Source organism: Neovison vison, chromosome 1 (assembly GCF_020171115.1).
Source record: "Neovison vison isolate M4711 chromosome 1, ASM_NN_V1, whole genome shotgun sequence".
Classification (NCBI taxonomy): Eukaryota; Metazoa; Chordata; class Mammalia; order Carnivora; family Mustelidae; genus Neogale; species Neogale vison.
Genome location: NC_058091.1, coordinates 217,402,031 through 217,425,955, shown reverse-complemented (window position 1 = coordinate 217,425,955; position 23,925 = coordinate 217,402,031). Strand labels below are relative to the sequence as shown.

Genomic DNA, 23,925 nt, shown 5'->3' with positions numbered 1-23,925 from the left:
ACTCAATGCAGCTCCCAAACCCTCCACAGGTCTAAAGCCACACTGACACTGTCCCTCCAGATTGGGACATCTAGGCCAACCCCACCAGTCCACAGGCCACCCAAGTGGAAACGGTGCCTTTCAGAGCGGCGGAATACCCTCAGAGCGAGAGAAACCTTAGTACCTCCACTGAGGTCAGCCCAAACTATCCACGCCCCAGCAGCACAAAAAGTGGGAGGCAGATGCCCAGCCACAACCCCTCCCTCAACTCTGCTCTGGGAAATTTCCTATGTGCCAGGGCCCCCGGGTGGGCGCGTTTTCGGGGTGGCCACAACATGCCTTGAGTGTGAAAGTGCCCTCGGCCACGGGGGACAGGGCAGTCCGCAGGGCTGCTCAGTGCCGGCCAATTCTCAAGAGCATTCTGCCAAATCCATCCCGATTTGGAGAGAACCCTTGTGAGAATTGGCTGGAAAACATCCGGCAATCTCGCTTCAGGCGCCCACCTCCTGGGCCTGGCCAGGGATTGAGAGGGGTCGTGGCCGAACCCCACAGAAAGCCCTCTGGGAGTCAGGCTCCAGCAAGGCCAACGCCTCCTGCTCCTCAGCCTCCGGGGGTCCCCTCCCTGGCACTGGCCGATGGGGCCCAGCCCGCCCAGAGGCCCAGGCATGAACCCTCACCTATTGTGTCAGCCTTCTGTTTCCAGGGTCCTGTCCCTTGGGGCCTATCATTGGGGAACCCTGAGTCCCGCTCCACGAGTCCCCCTACCACTCTGGCACATAGGGTGCCTTTCTGAGCAGGGGAAAATCCTCAGAGCAAGAATAACCTTCGTGCCCACTCTGAGGCCAGCCCCATCCTTGGGCGTCCCAGCACCCCAAAAAGTCGGAGGCAGACGGCCAGCCACAACCCCTCCCTCAACTCTGCCCCGGGAAAGCTCCCCTGTGCCAGAGCACCCGGGTGGGCCACATCGTTTCGGCGCATTTTCCTGCTGTCCACTACATGCCCCAAGCGAGAAAGGGCCCTCAGTCACGGGGCACAGGGTGGTCTGCAGGGCTTCCCAACGCTGACCAATTCTCCTGAGCGTGTCCCGCACGTGTCCCGCACGTGTCCCACACGTGTCCAAGGAGAATCACTGTAAGGACCTGGAACGCAGGCCTGACCTCTCCCCACACACAACTCCTAAAATTATCTTGCCATGAAGCACTCACCTTATCCAAAGAAGGGTCATAATTTAAAATGTTTGTATAATACTAGCTAAATGAAAAGGAGATAGAACAAAAGACTGAGAGGACAGGAAAAAACAAGTGGTAAATGAAGTACACTCACCAGAAATATCTCTCCATGGAACAGACGCAAAATGGGACCAAATATAAAATCACAAACTTAAACATTTCCGGAAGGACTTACTCCAGAAAACAAGAACAGAATGAGGACAAGCAGGAGCTCATGGTAAGGCTAGTAAGAAAGTAAGACATGAAAGATGAGCTGGCAGAGAGGAGATGAGCTGAGAAGAGAATTGGAACGAGTCATTGAAGGGAATGTTGAGGCCCAGCATGGGCAACGGGGGACAAATAAAATGAAATTATTATTTGTGGCAAAGGTCAGTCATGTAAATTCATACCTAGGCTCAGCCTTATTAACTCTGGCTTGCTTTATTTGGATCCCAGCATGGCTGGTCTTTGTCTTCTGTCTTTTGTCCTTTAGTGCAGTTTCGTACTACTGTATCCTGTTGGCTGACTGCTGGCCTAGTTCCTCTTCAGTTTTGATAGCGGGTATCTTCTGCTTCTGTTTTGTTTCCCTCTCTCTGCAGCTTGTCTCATCTCATCATTCAGCAAATATTTTCTGAGTACCTGCCATGGGACAGCCAGGTACTTGGCCAGGCACCGGGGACTTGGCAGTAAACAATTTAGACATATCCCTGCTATCATGGTCCTTACAGTCTGATAAGGCACACAAATCCCCAAAACAAATAAATACACATTCGTGCAGTGAAGAGGGTGCTCATAAAGAAAAGCTTAATTTCATTTTAAAGAGAGAAGGTGCTAAGTTACCAGTGCTTCTCAGTTTAAAGGGAATAAGCGCATCACCTAGGGGCGGACCTTCTTCATTCTGGAAAAATCTCCTGAGAAGCCTCACTCAACTATAAACCAAAAGGCCGAAAGACACCCTCTTCCTGGGAGAAGGTGTCACAGGAACTTGGCTGTGTTGTAACAGCCAGTCCACTTAAACCGTTGGAATGCAGAGCCCTGAGGGCTCCGGGAAGAAGGTGAGCAAACATGCATGAAGACCAAGGAGACATTCTTTCCTGCCACTAAAGAGAGCTCTGCCAGGAGTAACTGCTCAAAGGATTTGTAAAAACTACCCTCTTGTTTACTGGAGAGTTGACATGTGAAATAGATTTAAAAAAAAAAAAAAAACTAAAAAAATTAAGTGGATGTTCAAAACTTTCCTCATGCATTTAAATAGAAAGGACTTGCATTTATGGCATGTTATAAATATTGACATTTTAAAATAAAGCCTATGTCATTTTTAAAGATGCCTTATGGGATAGAAATACATTAGCGTTCCGACACTCACTGCTAGACATTTGTACTTGACCTTCAACTTCTGCAGCCCAAGTGTGATATTGTGCTACTTGGGTTAAACTATAACCAGGTCAGCAAGAATTTCTAAACTACGGAGCCTGGGCAGTCGGCGAACATTGGGAAGGTCACAGGCCTGGGGCCTCTACCTGTCTTCCTCATTTCAATCCATCCCTGGGGTGCTGCTAATTAGCATAAAGTTCTGCAGGGAAAATGGGGGCCTGGGAACTCAGGCGAGTGCAGCTGCAGGCTGACTTTCAAGGGATTTGGGGTATTTAAGACATGGGTTGTCAACAAGATTTTTGAGGTACTATCCCTCACCCTCATAGGACTCAGGGGATCAGTTTCCCTGCAGGGAGGGCACCATTGGCTCATCACATCCCTTCACAGGCCAGTCAGCAGCCATGGATGGGACAAAGCTGTCCAGTGGTACGGTGCCTATTGAGTGCTGGAGAACCCTCACTCAGCAATATCGCGGTGCTGACTCCACTCAGGTCAAGGTCATCTCTCACGCTCATGGGACAGGGCAGCTGTATAAACGGCTTTGTGCCTGTTTGTTAATAATGTTTAATAAGCATCTGTATATCCAGTAGAATTGATCTGAGATATTTGAGACATTTGCTTTCCCCCCGTTAGCGAGACCATGTGGGAGTCGCTAGGCTTTGGTTAATGCAGACATCTTTGGTAGCTATGGAAAACAATCTAGGCAGTGGGATATGACTAATTTGGTTTAGCTTAGTTCATGACATAACCATCATCTACTTTTGTTAATTAGCCAGCTTTTAAAAAAAATGGTAATACACTTTACGTATTTTTATTGTAAATTTCCTCCCCATAGGATTTTTTTAAAAAAACATTTTATTTATTTATTGGTCATAGAAAGAGAGTACGAGCAGTAAGAGTGGTAGGTAGAGGGAAAAGCAAGCTCCCCGCTGAGCAAGGAGTCTGAAGCGGGGCTCGATCCCAGGACCCCGGAAAGTGACCTGAGCAGAAGGCAGAGGCTCAACTGACCATGCCACCGAGGTGCTCCCTTCCCCAGAAAATTTTATCCTGATGTAATATTTTTATGCAAAAGCATTTCTTATTAATCACCTATTGTACTTCTTTGAGATGCATATATCTTGCTTGCAAGAAAATATGCACATACGTAACTTTTTTAGTTTCCTATAACCATAGGTATTAAAATGATTTTTGATTGGATTATCAGTACAATTATTATTAGCATTAATTGATCAGATATGAAATATTAGAAGTATTGGTAATCATTCAATGCAAAAGCAAACTATTACTAGAAATAATAGCTCTACCTTGAACCTGACAGAGTTTGGGGGAGGGGTTTGTGCTGTAAAAAAGTGTGGGAGGGGGTTCCAGAGGGTAAGAATTTGAAGTATATATAAAAAGGTCCCATTGTAGCCCCAGAGGATCATGGACTGGGGAAAGTGGTAACACTATGGGGTAAGACGAGCTCAGAGCCATCAGGGACCCTCCTGCTTGGATCCCTCTCAGCATTATCCTTGTCCAGGTTACCTGAGCATAACCAGAGAAAATAGTACAGGGTCAAGAGCTTAGGGCAGAATAAGCCAACTACAGCCTAGGGAACAAATTTGGTTGCCTCCTATTCTTGTGTAACTCATGAACTAAGCATGATTTTTATGCTTTAAGTGGTTGAAAAAAATTTAAAGAAGAATAGTTTGTGACACGTGAAAATTGTATGACATTCAAGTTTCAGTGTCCATATGCCAAGTTTTATATGAACGGAGCCAAACTCATTTGTTTATGTATTGTCTGTGTCTAAGGCTGCTTTCTTGCTCTGACAGCGGGCCTGAGAGGGTTGCAATAGAGTTCAAATGTCCTGCAGGCCAAAATCACTTATTATCTGGCCCTTTACAGAATCTATTTACCAACTATATTTTAAACCTTGGGAGGGCAGCAGAATAAGACACCCCAAAATGCGACAATTTGGCAGTTATTTTGAATTGTGGGCACTTGAAAACCAGCAAACATAGAGAGAGGTTTTTCTCTGAACTCCTTTTGTCTGCCTGAAGTTGGGTTCTCCAGAAGGATATCAACTGTCATAAGTGCTCTCCCTGGGGGTCTCATCAACCAGGGAAGATCAACTCTTAACCACAGGAGAGCAGGCTGGAAACTGACACAGAAGTTGATATCATGTCCAGACTTTGTCAGAAAATATTATACCTCCCTCGGATCTTCAAGGACCCATTCATCTTTCCTAAAAATCACTTACTCTCCTGAAGAGGTCACCACCCTTCACGTTGTTTCCCTATTTAGATGATACGTTAAGCCTGAATTCTAGGCCACCGTGTAGAGTTACTCATTTTCCCATGGGTATCTCCCAGGTATACGTGGTTATCCATGTTAGTAAGTTTCTGCTTCTCTCTGATTAATTTGTCTCATACTGAAAGGTTTCAGTCAAGAATTCAGAAAGGTAGAGGGAAAATTCTATCCTCTCCTACACCTTGGAGATGGATGGAAGTGGTTCTGACTTAGGCCTTTGGCATGAAGTCTGGGAACACTCCAGGAAGAGTTTGCCATAAGGTAAGAGAGCCTGGAATGGTGGCATGGGTCCAGTATCAGGGCAAAGTCACGGTAAAAGGAAAACTGGCTTTGGCACAGCAGGAGGCTACGACTGGAAGCTGCCTGATTAGGCCTAGAAACCATTAGGCTTTGGGAGTTAAGACTTCAAGAGAAAATTAAAGAATAATAAGCCAAGGACCAGAGCCAGGGCCATGAGAGGTGGAGCACACTTGGCCTAGGATTGCTTTCACTTGAAAAGCCATGCTGGCCAGGCAGGGATTAGACCCATCAGTGGTGCCACCACCGCCAAGGACAGGGCTCACTGGGCTTTGGGCCACCTGCCGAAGCAGTCATATGGAAAGTGAGTTGGGGAGCAAAACTGCCTCGGGTTGCTGGGCACAGCTGAGGGCCCTTCAGTTTGAGGACACTGATCTATGTAGACAGTGGTTGACCCTGTGGTCCTGTCTTACCAGCAGCATGCAGCCACCACGGTACAGGCTGAGAAAGGCAAAGGCAGCATTGCCAGATGTGGGGACGAAAAGACACAGCCTTGGAATTTAGGGAATCAGAGAGAATGCCACTACATGCATAGGCTGGGGAGTCTGCGCTATGCAAGGAAGACGTGAAAAGATAGGAAGAGTGTGGACTGCAGCAAGCCAAGGGTCCGGGGGGAGTGAAGGATGGTGCAGCTACAGTGGTGGGTGGGGCACGTGGCAGGAAGGAGATGCTCCAGCTCCTTACTCTTTTGCAGGATGATGTTTCAGATCATCACAGGTCCAGCGTGAGCTGGCAGGAGGCATCAGCAGAGGTGGACGGGAGCAGAAGGTCTGGATGTCGCCTGGGTCATCGCTGTGAGAATGAAGGCACCTGGGATTAAGTAAGGCAGGATTTGAAATGGAAGAGACCTGAGCCCCATGGCCCGAACCTGAGCTGGGCGGTGAGAGGTCTGGGAGGTCCAGGATCACAGCAACAAGAAGGGCAGAGGGTGGCAGAGTGGTGTAAAAGACAAAGGGTGGGGGAGGTTGGGTCTCACAGGGATCACTAATTACACTTGTGGCAAGTGCCCTGAAGGAAACATACCAGGGACTTTGAAAATCACCAGGTAGTGTGTGAATGGGGAGGGGGGCGGTTGATTCAGATCCAGGGGCTCTCCGGGGAAATAACTTTCAATTTGAGAATTAAAAAAGGAAGGGGAGTTTGTTAGCTTGACCCCTGGGGACTCAAGACTGACATGGAAAAAGAGCCAAAGCCACCTCCCATCAGCAGTGAAAAAAGCTACTGTGGGTAGAGCTTCAGGCTCCTATAGGAGAGGAGACAAGTACGGTGCTTCCTGGCAGGCTGAGGTCCAAGCTGCTCACCCCCTCTTTGCATGTGTAAAATGGGGAACAACAATAGTCATGCCCAGGGCTTTTATGCAATGCAAGTGAGTAAGAGGAGTGCGTCGCTCTAAACACAGAGCGTGCTTTATGTAGGAGTTAGCAATTATTATTATTGAGAGAAATTATTTCTTCCGGAATGGCATCCAAACACAAATTACAGCAGGTCTTTCTGTACTCATTTAATCCCTTCAATAACCCTGTGAGATAGGTTCACATGAAAAAAACCCCGCAGAGCAGTTTTCTTTTCCTTCTTTCTGAATCAACACCGCCTTCAGCCCCAGCTTTACCTGCATTCTGGGGCTGCAACAAGGGGCCTTTTGTTGAAATCTGGGGCATTTTGGAGGTGGCTTCCTGCCAAACTGCCTTTTAAATGATCAGATGCTGAGCTCTCAGGTGTTCAGATTCTTACGGCTTCAGTTTCTAGGCCAGCAGCTGCTATGGGAGAAGCCAAGTGTTCAAGTGTGTGTCCGTTAGGGGACCACCTGAGAAGATGGTCCCTGCCTGCCGGGCCCCTGCTGGGTGCCAGGGTCCCCACGGAGAGCACCTTGGCCGTCAGATGGCCCCTCCCAGGGGTCTGGGTTGGACTCTGCTGAGAGTCACCTCCAGTGTCTCAGAGAAGTGTCCCCATAGGATCATAAACAGCTAAGATCCCCGTATGGATAATGGCAAAGGGACTCCCCCCGTCCCCTGTACATCACCACAAGCTGTTCAAATGAGGCAGGAAGGACAGCCAGCCTTTTCTTCTTTCTTTCATCTTCTCCTTTGTTTTCAGATTTACTTCACTGGCTGTATTTTTGGAGCACTGTAATCTGAACTGACTGCCTTTTGGAATCATCAGTGGCAAGCCGGAAGTGGAGGGCTAAAACTAAGGGGGTAGTGAGGGAGTGGAAATGGGCTTGTAGAACCTTGGACCCTGGCTACTGGGAAATTGTGCTGGAGTGAAGCTGGCAGTGGCTCAAACCATTGCAAGTGAGCAAGAGAAGTCATAGTGACTCAGTTTCCTCTTGCACAGCATTCCAACCTCCCCCCTCATCCATCCCTTTACCTTCCCCATGGTTGGGTCAGATCAGCCTTGCTCAAGACTGTGGGCCAGGGAGGAGGCACAAATGGAAGACAAGGTGACCAGCTGCAAATACATTGATTGGTGGCCCACCATGTGCCAGAAATTTATTCTTCAAGACATTCTTGGCGGTAGGTCTGCTTATTCCCATTTTATAGATGAGGATACTGAGGCACAGAAAATTTGCTTACCTGCCCAAGTTCACACCGCTACTAGGTGGCAAAGCCAGGATTTCAACTGCTATCCATTTATGCCGTTTTTACATACTAGGTAGAAATGCTTTGTTCTTTGCAACCCAGTCATGCGCTGATGGCAGCAAAGCAAGCCTCCAGGAGACTGATGTTTCCAGTAAACCCTTGCTGTCTCTGCACTGGTGTCTCGTCGAGCCAGCTGCCACCACTGTTGAACTGCGCTCTCTCTCTCTCTCTCTCTCTCTCTCTCTGGCAAGGTGGAGGCCTCTGCCAAGACCACGGCAAATCCTCACTCACTCTCTCTGAAACAACTCCCCACATTCTTAGCCCTGGTTCCGGTTCGCTGCACACAAGCCAAGTAGTTATCACTGGTGCGAAATCAGCAGGATCGTTCCAGGCGATCAAATGATTCTGCACAATACCCATCTTGCGCTGGGGGTCAGCTAAGGGGCCCAGTACAAACCTTCCACTCAAGCTTGCCGAGTCAGCCACTCCCACCCATCCTATCTCTAATGCCTGGTTGGAGTCCAACACTGGGGACGTGGAGCAGGAAAATGTCGTAGGACGCTCTGCCTCTCCCCACCGCCACAGCCTTCATGGGGGGCAGGCAGCTGGATGGCACCCACCTAGGTTCAGAGCTGGGAAATGAGGGCCCATGACCAAGCACTCAAGAGCAAATTCCCGCACCCCAGCCTCAGCAGAGTCCCAGGAAACGTCAGGAATTGGAAAGAGGAATGCATGCATCTGGGCACTGAGGTTAATTTGAGGCAGAACCAGAGAGAGACCAAATAAGGAAAGAGAAACGAGAAGGTGGCACACTTGGTTACTTAATTGTCTTGCCCTAGTCTTGTGAATCCTGAAAGGGTAACACTGAGCTCTACAGGCCAATCCATACCACTGGCCCCCAGGCACTTCTCAGCGTGGCAGCGCTCCCAGTGTCACGTAGCCTGTCCACTGGTAGGGAGGATCCATGCTCCTTAGGGCCCTGCTCTGGGAACAGAGCAGCAGAAGCCCCTGCAGCAGCAGAAACTCATCCCTCCTAGCCACACTGGCCACTTACTGTCTCCTGCCCCCTGGAAATGTCAGAAATCCCTGCATCCCAGAGCACCCGCCTGCCCACTGCTTTGTGCCTGCTGGGAGCCCTCCGCGGCACTGATTGCTACAATGCGGGCATAACCACGTCTACGTGTAAACTCTTCCCAATGGGGGGCCTGGGCTTCTTGATTCTGGAAAAACCAGACCTGCCAGAGCACAGGAATGTATTCTTCCCAGAATTCCCTAACGCCAGGCCCTGATGTCCCATTGCCTACTCACCTTCTCGATCTGGATGGAGAAAGAGCTATCTCAAAGTTAACATGCCCCAAAGCTTCCCTCTCAATCTTGTCCTGCCTTTCTTCTCCCCCATTCTGAGCAGTAGAACCATCCTTCCAGTTCCTCAGGCCAAAAACCTTCACGTCCAAACCCATATCCTGTCCAAGGACTCTCTCTCCGAGATATATATAGAGTCCCACTGCTTTCTTGCCTCTGAACGCAAGCCACAGCCATTTCTCCCCAGGGTTACTGTAATAGCCTCCTGAGTGTCTCGCTCCCACCCTTCCCCCTCCTCAGACTATTCTCACCTGGAAGCCACTGCTGCCTTAAAAAGTGTAAGTCAGGCCACATCACACTCAGCTAAAACAACAACAACAAAACAACCCTCCTTATCTCACTCAGAGTATTTACAATGGCTCATGAAGCTCTAGGTAATCTGATGCATGTGGACACACACACACACACACACACACACACACACACACACACGCCTTTCCTCTCTGACCTCCTCTCCTTATTTACCATCCCCTTGCTCACCCAGTCGTCATGGCCTCTTGTTCCTCCTTGAATAGCCATCCCTGCTTCTGCCTCAGGGCCTTCGCGCCTTCATACTTGCTATTTCCTTTGTCTGAAGGGCCCTTCCCTTCCTCCCTACACTACGGTTCTCTGTGATAGTTATACAATAAGCTCACCTGTTCTTTGACAGTCTCCCCCTTCAGGAGGTGGAGCGTAATTTCCCTCCCCTTGACTTAGTGATCCAAGTCTAAGGAAGAGAATAAAGTAGAGCGATGGGATGGGACTTCAGGGACTACATCCTCGAATCACAGATAATCAATATGCTTGCTTCCTCATCCCCTTCAAGCTTTTGCTGTGGTGTCCCGTTCACAGAGAAGCCTTCCTTTTTTCTTTTGTTTTCATTCATTTATTTATTTTTATTAAAGATTTTTATATATTTGACAGAGATCACAAGTAGGCAGACAGACAGTAAGAGAGAGAGGGGAGGAAGCAGGCTCCCTGCTGGGCAGAGAGCCTGATGCGGGCGGGACTCGATCCCAGGACCCTGGGATTCTGACCTGAGCCGAAGGCAGAGGCTTTAACCCACTGAGCTACCAGTGGGTGCCCCCAGAGACGTCCTCCTTAACCATCCTCTTGGAAGAAGAATTTCCCCACGCTGCCTTCTGTGACTTTTTACTCTCCACAGCCCTTAACGCCTTCTAATACCCTGTAACGGTTCCTTGCATGTCCTTCTCCTTTTCCTTGGAATATAGGTTCCACAAGGTCAAAGGATCCTGTGTCTTGTTTCTTGGCCTGCAGTCAGCACTCGGGATATTTTTGCTGAATGGATAAATGAATGTATGTCACACTTCACCATCCGTATTCACTTCCTGGATTCAAGATTCATCCTTTTTTTTTTTTTTAAAGGATTTATTTATTTATTTGTCAGAGAGAGAGCACATGCAAAAGCATGGGGAGAGGCAGGCAGACGGAGAAGCAGACTCACCACGAAGCAAGGAGCCCCATATGAGACTCCATCTCAGGACCTGGGATCATGACCTGAGCCGGTGGCAGATAGAGCTTCACTGACTGAGCTACCCAGGTGACCCAAGATTCATACATTTTTAAAACCTTGTTCTGATGCTGTAAAGGATTCTGTCTGGTCTTATCTTTTTTCACAACCACACAGGCTGGAAAAGGCCACTGGGTTTTAGAGAGGGAGGAGGTTGCCCAGCCTCTCTCCTCAAAATAGGTCTGCCCCCAAGTTGAGCACCTTGAAGGCTGGTGGTTTTGTCTTTCATATTTGACTGATGATCAATTTCCAAGGATTTTAGTTTAGTCAAACAGGCTCCACTAGACAAACAGTCCAAGCAGCTGATATCCCGAGCTGAGGCTAATCTGATCGTCCTTGGTGTCTGCACAATTAAGGCCGTCATGTGTGGCCAGCCTGCAGTCATGTGGCCCCAAAGGGCAGCTGTGTCCACAGGCCCCTTGCAGGTCCCACTGCACTGCGTATCGGAGATCGAGTTTCAGATACGGGAGAAGGAAAGCATGAGGGCCCAGAGGAGATGGCAAGCTCTTGCACGAGAAAGGCCTTGTAGGGAGAACACGTTCTGGGCCTGTGTTCTTAGAAAGTTCCATGTCAGCGGCTGTTGTGCAATCACCACTCTTGCTTATCTGCTTGTTAGCTATGCGTCCTTCCAGATCTCGTATCTACCCTGGGATATACTGACACTTTGACCAGGAGAGCCCCACCCCAGACCTAGCTGGCCGCAGTGTCCTTGGGATACTGCGTCTATATTGTCATAATGACTAAAAAGCCACATACCGGGGAACCTGGGTGGTTCAGTCAGTTAAGGGTCTGACTCTTGGTTTCGGCTCAGGTCACAATCTCAGGGAGCCCTATGTGGTACCTGCTTAAGATTCTCTCCTGCTCCTTCTGGCCCTCTGCTGCGCTCACACACTTCCTCACTCTCTCTCTCTCTCTCTCTCTCTTTAAAAAAAAAAAAAAAGCCACATAATAAAAAGGCATTTCTGAGTTTCATGGCATTGTGTGTCCTCTGCGTGACAGGTGTATCTAGGAGGAACAGTCAGTACATCTGGCTCAGGCCCAGGCTCCACGTTAATCAGCTGGGGAGGTCGATTTCTGCCTTTGGGCCTTGGTTTCCTCAACTGAAAACGGACTGGTTTTTAGCCCCCCATTCTCTCCTGGATGCAGCCTTCTCTGACTTGCTGGGAACCCACACTAAAGTACCACAGGCTGTAGGTAAAATAGGGAAACACAGAACCTGGCACAGAGCCAGGGACATCAGTATTATTCATGATAGTAATAATCGGTGATATTTAGTTAGGGCAGAGATTCTCACTCTGCCTATGAAAAGGGCCATATCTGGCCACTGGGGCGAGGGCTTCCAGCAAATTGCAACGCTGGAACTTGTCCAGTATGCCTCCCTCCTGAAGCCTCAGATCACCCACCCAGCCATCCAGCGCTCAGAGCCCAGGGAACCACCCTTCCCTCTTTGCCTCCCTCTCACCCTTGGTAACTGGCTAAGCCCAGCTCATGCTTCACCTTCAGTGAGACCTACAGAACAACTTGCTGTATTAGGTATGCAAAGCGTTCACACCTTTAAAAAGCCCAAAGCAATTGGCATGGGGTTGTGACCCAGTTTAAGGCAAAGCTGACGGGGGAAGCCGGGAGAAGTGGTGGGGATGGGTAAGTCCCCAGGGCTTCACCACACAACTATATTTGGGCTGAGCCCTTGACTCACCTTCCACAGTGCCCTGACCTCTGGGGTGGAAACTGGCATAGTTGGGTCCCGAGTCACGTGTCCCAAGGCAGGTTACAAATAGTACCCAGATTGGCAAACCCATCCTGAAACTCCTGGTTCAAGGGCAGGGAAAGTTACCATTTTAATTGCTGCTGACCATTAACAATTAAGAGCAGGAAGAGGGGTTCTATGGCAAAGAGCAGACGTGTGAGTGCAGAAAGGACAGAGCTGACCTGCCGAGGGCCTGCTTCAGTCTTGGAGCGAGGACCTCACGCCTGAATGGCTCAGGTATGGAGGATTTGTCTCACATTCTAAATAGAGCACACGTTTCAGTGACCTGGTGTCTCCTTAACGCCGTCGCGGATGGGGAGCTGGCAGCGAGGGACTCGCCCCAGTGACCGCAGTCAGGGTCTCCGGAGCGGCAGGAGGGCCGCCCGCAGCTAGGTAGACAGGTCCCAGACCAGAGCGAGGTCTCAGGAACGCGGGGCCCCATCCTGCCTGGGCCACCGCCACATCGGAAAGGAGTGCAGGCGCTTCCCCCGCCCCAGCTCTGGGCCCTGAGTACTCAAAGGAGCCGGTTCCTTTCCTGCTGCCTGGATCTCGGCCCGCGCGCGGCGCGCGGTTCGGGCGGCCCAGAGCAGAACCTCAGCCGGCCACCCCCTACCCCGCACGGATGCGGGCCAGGGAAGTGGCGGGGGCGCCCATTTCCCCCGGATTCCTAGCGCGCACAGTCACGGGCGAAGCGGTCGTATCTGCCGGCCTTGGGCTCGGAGGCCGCCCCTCGTTGCCCACGGCCGCGCCCCGACCCCGCAGGGCAGCGCCCGGTGGCAGCCAGCTCCCGCCTGTCTGCCCTGCCCCGCGGTGCCCCCGCCGCCGCGCCCTCTCTGGCACCGCCTCCTTCTGTAAATACAGTGGCGGCCCGCCCTCCGCGCCCGGACGCGCAGGTGGGAGCGTGCGGTGCGGGCCGCCACAGGAGGCCGCGCCCCGCCGGGTGCCCACGGCCCGCGCCGTCCGGCCGAGCACCGACCCCGAGCCCGGCGCCGGGCTTCCGGGACGCGAGCCGGCGCACGCACCGCGCCCGCAGGACGAAGCCTCAGGTGAGCGCTCCGGTCCCCGCACTTCTCCGCACTCCCGTGCGGGCTTGGCGCTTTTGCGGCCAAGGCTTGGTGTCGCGAGCAGCGCCGGCACTGAGGATCCGGAGCTGAGTCTGTGGGGGTGGGAGCCGCAAGCCCGGCCGCCGGGGGGTGTTGTTGCCCTTGGGCTCCCTGACACCCACGAAAGGATTTCCCATAAAAGACTTTGGGCTGGCTTTACCTAGATCTCCAAACAGGGCAGAACCTGGGGCGTGGTGAGATGCTGGCGATTGGGAAATGTCCTTTGGCAAACAGTGGTGGAGAGGCAGATTTGGCTTCGGGGAAATTATTATATGTGCTGCCGAAGCGAGCACGGCTTCGGGGAAATTAAATGTAGGTTGGTATTTGGAAAAGGTTTAATTTTCTGTTAGTGTAGATGTTTTTGTGTCTGTTCGTGAACGTATGTAGGAGACAGACAGACTTGACTACCCACCTGCTATTATGGATGAGGAATTAGTACATACGGCAGGTGTTTAGTCTACTTGTCCATGGATACAGATCCCGTTTCTGGCTTCTTTTTACTATACTAGTATTTGGGGAATTCGCCTTAAGACATCTGAAGCCTTGTGACTCACTTCAGAGTTGAAGGTACCAGGAATTCAGTGAATTCCTGACAGGACTTTGTAACAGAGAATCACCCTTATCTCTGGAACCAGCAAAAGAGATGACATGATTCAGATTTCTGTTTTTTACACTGCAATATTTTCTTTGTCTCAGAATATTCCATCTTCATGAATATAATTTGTCCAGGTTTAAAATGGAAGCTTATTTCCTTCCTACATTTCCTTCTTTTTCCAACTTCCTTCTGATTAGATTGCACTTTTTCCTGGAAAAGTACTTCCTAGTACAAGACCAGCTATTTGTTTTCTTTACTTAAACTGACCCTCCTTGGATGTGACTTGGGTTTGTCAGGACGGCCTTGGTTACAGCGTCAATTCTGAGCTCCTTCATGTGATCACAGATACATATGGACAAAACATTTTAAGTTTTCTTTCCTTGAGCCACTAAAAATGGTCTTCACACTTGGGTTGTCTTTTCCACTGCCCCAACTTGAAGTGTCCTGGTAAAATACCCCACTCGTGAGAGTAAGACAAGATAACTAAGATAATAAAGTCAATTTGCATACAGTAGACAGTTATTAACAACTGATTTGGGTCCACTTAATACTCGATGATATCAGCTCAGGGCTTGGGTGATCTTGGGGGAGGTGCTTTCCCACTTGATCTCACTTACACTCTCCGTTCAAAGTCAAGATCTGTTGCTGTTGTGTGCTTTGTAACTGGTGATTTTATCAGCTGCTTATTTTTAACTAAGCCTAAACCTTCTTGTGAAAGTGAAAGGCACCTTGGAGGAGGGTGCGTGACAGACCGCCTGCACACCTGGGAGGAAGGCTTTGCCTGACCTGTTCCAGACTCCCCTGGGTTACCCCGGCCCAGTCAGCTGGGCCCTGGAGTTCCAGTGCCCATGTGAGAACTGAAGAATCACATTTTTACAGAGTTAACTTGAAATCCCCCAAAGTCACTGTGTTCCTGAACTGCCTTCCCCTTCAGTGGAAAGGGCTGAATTGCGCCTCCTGCAGGTGTCCTAGCCTTGGAAGAAAGCGGGAGAATGGAAGGTTGCCGCAGTCTAAAATAGGAAATGGAAAGTTAGTTACTGAACGAAAATGTATGGACTCGGAAATGCTCAGAGCAGCTGTGATGAAAAATGGGATGTCTGTAAATCAGAAATAATCCCTGTAGTTCTTCCTTTACCCACCACTGTTTTGGGGTTTGTTTTGCTTTGTGTTGTTTTGCCGGGGAAGTAAGTTTGTAAGACTCATAACAGGAAAAGCCACACCCAGTTACTTCTCTTGTATGGGTTTTGTTTTTTAAAAGATACTCTTAGGTGCATGGTAATTGCATTTCCTCTTCTCTACTATCTTCATAAAATTACACATTCAGGAGTTTCTGAATGCCAGTGCTTCTGACTCATAAACCAGCTCATTGTTCCACAGTGTATCACTTGCACCAAGTTCTATTCCCTATGATTTCATCCTAGAGTGATTTCTGAAATGGCCAGGGCGGGTCCGGGACACCTGTGCCCACTTTAATTTGATGTTCGGTTGTATTTTCAGAGCTGTTGAAACCATTGGAGGGAAGGAAATCCATCCTGCCTGGTTCAGGGGGAAGGGGCTTCTTCCGGCCATGTCTCCTGTAGCTGCTGCTGACTCAGATGGGGACCGGCGAGACAGGCGTGTCAGCAAGCTCATTTTCTTCCTTTTCGTCTTTGGTGCCATCCTGCTATGTGTGGGAGTCCTGCTCTCCATCTTCGGGTTCCAGGCCTGCGAATACAAAATCTTCCCAGACTGCAGCCTGGTGCTGAAGGTCGCTGGGCCTGCCTGTGCCGCGGTCGGGCTCGGGGCTGTGATCCTGGCCCGCTCGAGGGCACGACTTCAGCTCCGGGAGGGGCGCCTGCGGGGCCGGCAGGTGGACCCCGACCGGGCCTTCATCTGTGGAGAGAGCCGCCAGTTTGCCCAGTGCCTCATCTTTGGGTTTCTGTTCTTGACGAGTGGCATGCTCGTCAGCATACTGGGCATCTGGGTCCCCGGGTGTGGCTCAGACTGGGCACAGGAACCGCTGAACGAGACAGACACGGCTGACATGGAGCCCCAGATCTGTGGATTCCTGTCCCTGCAGATCATGGGGCCCTTGATTGTACTCATGGGACTGTGTTTCTTTGTGGTGGCCCACGTTAAGAGAAACAACTTGAATGAGGGCCAGGATGCCTCTGAAAGTGAAGACAGACAGACGCAGAGCATGGAGCCTGTCCAGGTCACTGTAGGTATGTGGTTGTCATTCCTGGGCACACTCACATTGCAGTGGCTTTGGCTTCAGGGCTCCGCTGGGTTATCTTTGGGCCTGGCCTAGATTCCCTTTTCGCTCTTACACACACATGCACATGCGCATGTGTGCACACATGCATGCACACATGCACATGGTGCTGCTGCTTGCTAAGCCCTGTAAGAATCCTTGTGCACATCATCTCCTCCCAGAAATTCTTTGTGATTGAGCATAAGCTTTGGGATAATAAGTCATGATCTTGACTGAGGTCACAGAGCAAATTAAGAGGAAGGTGAGAGAAATTGCTAGCACAGCCTGGGAGCTTTCTGTCATGTTAGAGACCAGCCAAGTGACATTGAAAGCTAGGGCACTGTGTTGAACACGTAGATTCTCATCCCTGGCTGTCACTGGCTGGCTGTCCGTCGTAAGTCCTTAACCCCTTCTAGGCTCCAGTATATGTATCTATAAAATGAGCATTGCGTTGCTAAGATCCCTTCTAGCACTAACAATTCTAGGATTCTGTTTGCCCCAAGTCCCTCGATCTTCTGTGTTTTGAGGGGGCTTTCCACACCATTTCTCACATCGTTCTCCACTTTCTGTAACTTCATCCTTGGCTTCAGGGTGGAGGCAAAGTTTGGAAATAGTGACCCAGACAGCGATGAAACATGATCGCACCTGTCACTTCTCTCCCCCATTGCATGTCGAGAGATGACTTTTGGGTCTCTGGGTTCTGTGGAAGAGATGGATGACGATTTCCTGGGGTCAGGCCCCCTAGAGCATAACATCAGTAGCTGGGGCCTCAGTTTCACACAACCACAGAGAAACCCCACTGATGCTTGTTTTTGAAAATCCCTTTTTTTCCCCCAGTCTGCTCCTTTTGAAAAGGTAAAGCTGAAGCCATAGCCATGACATCTAAAAGGCTAGGCATAGAGCATTATGGGGCAGAAACGCCTGAGGGAAGAGAGTCGGGGAATGAGAGGTTTCTCCTGGTTGGGGCTGTCTGCCGGAGGGAGCACTACTCTCTGGGGGAGGTCCCTGTACCGCCAGCCCCGCCCTCAGTGAGCAAGGGCAGAGGGGTTTACACACCGATCCTGGAACCGCAGTTGAAACTCCCATGCTACTATTTGTGTGGTTATATATTTGCGGTGACCACACCGATATTAGTTATACAGTAATAAGAGCTAGCACAGATACAGGGCTCATTCCAGGGCCAGATACCCATGCAATGCCCTACAAGGGCCTACTCTGTCCAAGTTGTTCACACCTGCGACAACCCAATGAGATACTCTTAGTATCTCCATGTGAGGGTGAAGAAACTGAGGCACAGGGAGAGTACAGACTAACAAGGGCAGAGCCAGGCCTCAAACCCAGGCAGGGGCACGTATGAACTCCAGTCCCCACAGAGCCCCTCTGGGCAGGTGGCTGTAACTCTGTTCCTGCTGGTTTCATCCTTCCCCAAGTGCTGTGGGTTAGCTGTTACCTAACCAAAGGGCTTGCCCTGTGTTATAGGTGTGTTCAGTCCTTTTGGGGAACACAGTGGGGACAAGTAAATGTACTTTTTTGACGCTTATAGTGTTCCGCAGAGTTGGGAGCATTTCAACGTGTGTTCTTCGGGTGTCCTATCAGGGGAACTCTGGGGCCCAGCCTCCCTCCTGATGGCTGGAATTGGGTGGCAGCAGAAAGCAGGGCGGTTGGTGTTGGGACATAGTGACTCCCGGGTTGGGGAGGAGGGTGCTCATCCTGATGTTGGGACTCCATCCTCCATCCTAAAATCTCTTCCGCTTAACCCTTTAAGTTCCATCGAACCTGTGAAAGTCTGGCAGCCTAACTCCTTGTTGTTCTTTCCTTTGATATTATGGGATAGGGTTGAAATTTTCAGGAAACGTGCCTTTCAGGCTAATTGATAAGAATTGAGACATTGTCTATCAATGGTCAGTTCTGCCTTACGAGGGATTGGGATCATGAGAGGCAGTTCTTGGTGAAGTCCCAGAATTCAGTTGTTCCTAGATTGGAAGCCCCTCTTCCCCAGACGTGTGCTGTCACCACCCTGGGCCCACCCAGTGCAGGATCCTGGACACCTAGGCAGGAATGAGATAGCTCTCCCTTGAGGGATGTCTGCTGTCAACTCAGAGGACATCGAGTCCTTCAGGATATAGTGAATGGGCAACTGAGGGGGGATGGGACTGCTTTTAGGGAGAGCAGGTCGCAAGGCTTGGGAGGGCAGGAACTGATGGGCAGAGGCTTGGACAAGCCTCCCAGACAGGTGGTGACCCTGAGCACTTCCTTGTTTGCATTGGACAGGTGACTGGCCTGCTCTGGAGGCTTATTCCCAGCTCCTTTGTTCTACACTGTGTAATTAAAGTAAACAGTCGACCTTACTTCCTCTAACCTACCCAGACCTGTGAAAAAAAATTAAACGAGAAGCCCAAGATAACCAGTAGACGTTATCAAGTTTAGGTGAGCAATGTCTGTCTTAAACCTTCACTGCCATGCGCTTGCAGGAGAGAAAGGGTTAACACATCTTCTTGGGAGCCACTGAGGCAGCCAGGAGAGGGGCTGCCAGCTGGAGGGTTTCCTCCCACATGTGCACATGCAAATCCAAGCCCTTGGCTGGCTGTGGCTTATGCAGAAAGCACCTTCGTGGGTCCCTTACCAGCACTGTTGTAACCACCAGGCTTGACGTCCTCCTGCCTGTTCTCTGAGGCAGGTACAGTTACGGCTGGCCTGCAAGTCCCCAGTGTGACAGCTGAGGCCTGTGGGGGTTAAATCACTCACTCAGGGCCTCACTGAGTTGGTCATTGACAGATGGCTGCTTACCTAGCCGAGGGTCACACGCCCGCTCATGCCCGCTGCCAGGACACATGGTCTGCCTCCCTGCTGTGACTTAAAGTCCTCTCCTTCATTCTCCCTGCCTTGTCCTTTGGTGCTGCCAGTTCCTCAGAGGCTACCCTCAAACTGCTATGGAGTGGGGTGCTGCCACAAGTCTAGAATGTTCTAGGCAGCTCATGTGGTGTGTTTGGTATTGGAATTGGAGTCCAAATGAGAGCTTGTATCTGGTGTCTCTTTCTCCTCCCCAAAATGTGGGCTGTGTTCTGGAGAGAACAGCAGCAACGGAAATGCAAAAAGGAAAAGGAAAAAAAAAAAAGCTTATTTTGGAGTGTGACTTCCTTTTGTAAAGCTTGAGTGAAATGTTGGGAGAGAAAAGCCTCTAGAAGAGCATATACCACAGGTACCACGGTAACAGAGACATCCGCTGTTCCCTCACCTGTCCTTTGCTCAGAGGCTGAAACTGCATGTAAGGAACAGGCACTTTATCAAACTGCTAACGGTCGGCGATTCAGAATTTCCAGTTGCGAAGGAGAGAAGCTCGGCAGAAGGAGGCATCCCAAGAAAGAAAATGCTTCCCAAGAAAGCAAGTGCTGGAGCTCAGACTGACTAGGAAAATGTTGGCGCACTGTTTGAAAAAACTGTGATATGATATACGTGACATAAAACTTAACACTTTAAGCATTTTTAAGCAGAGAGTGACACTAAGTACATTTGCCGTGTTCTGCAACCATCACTGCTCTCAAGTTCTAGGGGTTTGTCATCATCAAAGAGAAACTGCCCCCAATAAACACTCACTCGAATCCCCCCTCCCTGCCTCGCCCCAGCCCCTGGCAACCTCCATGCTCCCTCTCTGTGAATTTGATAGGCCCACTTTTAAATTCTGGAGTTAGCATAGGTGGTTTGACCTTTTGTATTCATGGGCAAGATACGTCATTAATTTATTTTACTCCTGCTAATGGGCTTGCATTTATTACTCATCTGTCTTCGATGAAATATTGTGTTCCCTTAGGTGACGCCGTGATAATATTCCCACCCCCGCCACCACCTTACTTTCCCGAGTCTTCAGCTTCTACAGTAACTCCGAATCCTGGGGCTAATGGTTTGCTTCCCAGCGAAAATCCACCTTCGTATTACAGTATTTTTAACTATGGGTAAGGCTTTGCATTTGAACGTCAAGGGTAGGCGTGTTTAACTTTCTCAGGCCTGTGCCTGAACTCAGGCCAAATTAGCTTTAAGGCTGCGGTACGGGAATAAACATGGGAGCATGAGTATCTTTTTTGCCGACATGATGTCAGAACTATTGCCTAAACGTTAAGAGGACCTTTCAGAAATGCTGGGCGGCACATACATTAAAAATTACAAAAGTGGTTAGATAGGAAGCCTCCTCCAGGCCTCTTCACTAGGCCTTCTGGCAGGGATGATCCACCAAATGTTTAACCCATTATTAGCCAGACTGAGCACCAGAGCAGGACTTGGGAGGGCCCCTGCTCTGTTAGGCTTTGCCACTTTAGATCAGGGGAGACCTGGCGGTCCTAGGGGACCTCCAGCAGGTACAGAGGGTTTCAGTATCTCATGGAGGTACTTGGGTGACCCCAACCCAACCAAGCTGGGCTTCTGCTCTCAATCTGAAGTTGATGGGGTGGTGGGCCAGAGATCCAGAGATGGATTTAGGAATTGTCCTGCCTGGAGGAAGGGGAGATAAGGTCCTGGACATTTGCGTAATTCTGTTAGTGAATTTTTGTATTCTTTTCTCCAATGATGAGCTTGCCTGAGCCCAAAATAAATGTCTGTTAACTTAAAACAAACTCCTACTTGCTGCTACAGTGATTTCTGAGTGCCACAGCCTGGCTTTGCTCACATTCTCTCGTGTAATTCTCCTGGGTAGCTGAGATGGCACTCATCGTTTTACAGATGAGGAGACCAAGGCTCAGTGAGGTGAGATAACTCAGGATCACACAGCTGGAAAGCAGCAGAGTGGCAATTCAGAGGCAGGTCTGCCCTTTGCTAGAGCCCATGCCAGGAACCAGTATGCTTTCTTGCCTCCCTTCACGTTTTTGGATTATGATTTAATTTTCTCTTTGTGTAAGTTTGTTTCCCTTATGTGAGCTGTCTCCAAAGACAGAAAGGTAGAGAATAGTAACTCTGCACGCGTGTATGCTTTCTGGACAGCAATGACACGTTCTTACCTCGTCATGTCTTCTCGATGACAAGGGAAACAGCAATGGGGTGAGACTCTCTTAATGTGTTGGCTCTAAAGAAGGAAGGGAATCAAGGCATATCTGTAAGAAACAGAATAGGGAAGAAATTACTCCTTAGTAATTTCTAAATACTCCTAAACACATGTAATCCAACATTTGAAAAGAACCTCATATTTATGGTGTGTTACTGTTCACCTCTCTTCCCTTTCTGTTCTTCCTCCTTTTTAGAAGGACTTCAACTCCTGAGGGCCAAGGCACGGCCGCCGAGAGAGATCGTGAATCTATATACACCATTTCTGGGACTGCTGTGTCCTCTGAGATCTCAATCACTCCACATCTCTTCTCTGAACTGCCTCCCAGATATGAAGAAAAAGAAATGGTGGTAACCACAACATCATCTCCATCTTCTGAGCCTTCCCCACCATGAACTGTGGACTCCGGTTCCATTTTCTATAAATCGATCACTATTTTATTTAATTTGTTTTTTAATAAAAAAAAAATGCGACGGCACCAGCTCTGTTCTGACTCCTCTGGCATTGCAGCATCCACATCAGTAGCGAATGCTCTGGATCAAGCGTGCTCTGAACCACAGGAGACATCATGTGCCTCCAGCCCACCCATAGTCGGTTCTTTCACTGAGACCTGCTACATTCGAAGTGGTGGGTGAAGAAACAAAGGCTCTGAGAGGCTGCTTAACTTATTCCAGGTCACAGCGCTTCTAAATGGGGAGGCTGAGTTTTGAAGCCATGCAGGGTTCTGGAAGTCATTATCCTGTGCTGCTCAAAGGCTGACCAGAGGCCGTTGTTCGTGGTTAACCAGGTTCTGTTTCCAGTGTTAACCGCTTTTGGGCAGAGAAACAAGATTACTCTCATTTCTTTATTATTTCTTCTTCCTCTTCTTTTCTTCCCTCTCCCTCTCTTCCTTCTTCCTCCTCTCATGTTCTCCTTTCTTTCTTTCATTTTGTAAGAAGGCAACTAGGCCTTTTACACTGGGGCATTTTCAGCTCACTCATATCTGGAAGCCTCCTTACAGTGAAGTGACAATTTTAGAAAGAGATTTCTTGGGCTCCTGGGATAACTCAATTCCCCTAGAGAGGTCCGGGAAGGTAATGCCTTTCCGTTACAACGTGCTGGTCCGACTGTGTGGCCCACCGACTTTTAGTCTTATGAGGCTACTGATGAACCAAAGAGTTGGGCAGCACGGTAAGTATTTAATTCTAGATAGAAACCAGAAATAACCACTAAGTGTTAGCAGTTCTACCTGTGAGAAACTGACTTTGAGAAAATGAAAATCTGTAGTAACAGCATGGTTGATAACACAATTTGATGTAGCAAAAATGTGCACATTTTATGCCTTTACATAAGCCATAGCTCCTATAAAAATCTGTATTACCCAGCAGTTAATTGCCTAAAAGCGGAACTTAAGGGCATTAATGCTCCACGAGTTTCACCAAAGTCATGACTGATTTCATGGGAATGGCCGTCACCATAAATCATGGGAAACAGTCTGTACCAACAGCACTGCTCGCTCTCTTTCTCTGAACTGCACATTTATTGAATTGAACGGCTCTTAAAATTCTGCTGCTTTTTTTCCTGGAAAGTTAATTATTCACATTTTAAAATTAGAACAAAGGGTGGATTATTACCCCTTACTCCTACTGTTATTTGTTTAAAATGATAAGCTGACATTTCTAGGTAGACTGACTTAGTTTTAAACACATAGGATTTCTCCTCAATACCCAAGATCTTTCAAGGGCTCAGAGCTGGGGTTGTAACTGAGTATTTTACCTTTGTGTGCTAATAAAATTAAAGTGCAGTCAGAGGGCGCCTGGGTGGCTCGGTTGGTTAAGCGGCTGCCTTCAGCTCAGGTCATGATCCCAGGGTCCTGGGATGGAGCCCCACATCGGGCTCCCTGCTCAGCAGAAATCCTGTTTCTCTCTCTCCCACTGCCTGCCCCTCTGCCTACGTGTGCATTCTGTCTCTATCTGTCAGATAAACAAATTAAAAATCCTAAAAAGAAAGAAAGAAATAAAATCCAGTTAGAAAGTCTCAGGTCTAAGTCTGACCTTCTGGTTAGGGAAGCCTATTCAACCTCTGTCCGTCTCCACAGTGCTCAGCAAGATGGAGCCTGGAGAACCTGGGGCATTGTGAGAGGTCCCCGAGGGTGAGGAAGTCTACTGCCAGACTGAAGTCACAGATGGCAGAGCTGGGGCAAATCATTTGGCCATGGAAGATGCATCCTATGCCTGTCAAGGTTCTGGCAAACGGTGACAGCTTCCGAAAACCCACCCAGTGGACAGTCACTCAATTTTTCGTTCATATGTGTTAACATTTATTTTTATTTATTTATTTATTTATTTTTAAGATTTTCATTTACTTTATGACAGAGAGACAGCAAGAGAGGGAACACAAGCAGGGGGAGAGGGAGAGAGAGAAGCAGGCTTTCCTTTGAGCAGGGAGCCTGATGCGGGTCTCCATCCCAGGACCTTGGGATCATGACCTGAGCTGAAGGCAGATGCCCCACAACTGAGCCACCCAGGCACCCCAACATTTTTTTTTAATTGAAGAAAAATTTATATAACATAAAATGAACCATTTCAAGGTGAACAATTCAGTGGCATTGGGTATATTCATAACATTGTATGACCAC

General features: G+C 49.2%; 1 protein-coding gene across 2 annotated transcripts; it reads left to right on the top strand.

Moving 5' to 3' along the window:
- The first annotated feature begins 12,514 nt into the window (after nt 1-12,514).
- On the top strand, nt 12,515-21,786 carry TMEM171 (transmembrane protein 171). 2 transcript variants are annotated; one of them, XM_044267336.1, is made up of 4 exons: nt 12,515-12,585; nt 15,544-16,250; nt 20,088-20,229; nt 21,505-21,786. In XM_044267336.1, exons 2-4 carry the CDS (start codon nt 15,614-15,616, stop codon nt 21,701-21,703), a joined length of 978 nt encoding a protein of 325 aa, XP_044123271.1. In that variant the 5' UTR covers nt 12,515-12,585; nt 15,544-15,613; the 3' UTR covers nt 21,704-21,786. The 2 variants fall into 2 exon arrangements, with proteins under 2 accessions (XP_044123271.1, XP_044123281.1); XM_044267346.1 differs by lacking the exon at nt 12,515-12,585 and adding an exon at nt 13,376-13,394.
- The last annotated feature ends 2,139 nt before the right edge of the window (nt 21,787-23,925 follow it).

What these genes read in the sequence shown, in the direction of transcription:
- TMEM171 (XM_044267336.1), top strand. Translation starts at nt 15,614, where the DNA reads ATGTCTCCTGTAGCTGCTGCTGACTCAGATGGGGACCGGCGAGACAGG. An exon ending in GCCTGTCCAGGTCACTGTAG is followed by an intron (nt 16,251 to 20,087) that starts GTATGTGGTTGT and finishes GTGTTCCCTTAG; the next exon opens with GTGACGCCGTGATAATATTC. An exon ending in TACAGTATTTTTAACTATGG is followed by an intron (nt 20,230 to 21,504) that starts GTAAGGCTTTGC and finishes CCTCCTTTTTAG; the next exon opens with AAGGACTTCAACTCCTGAGG.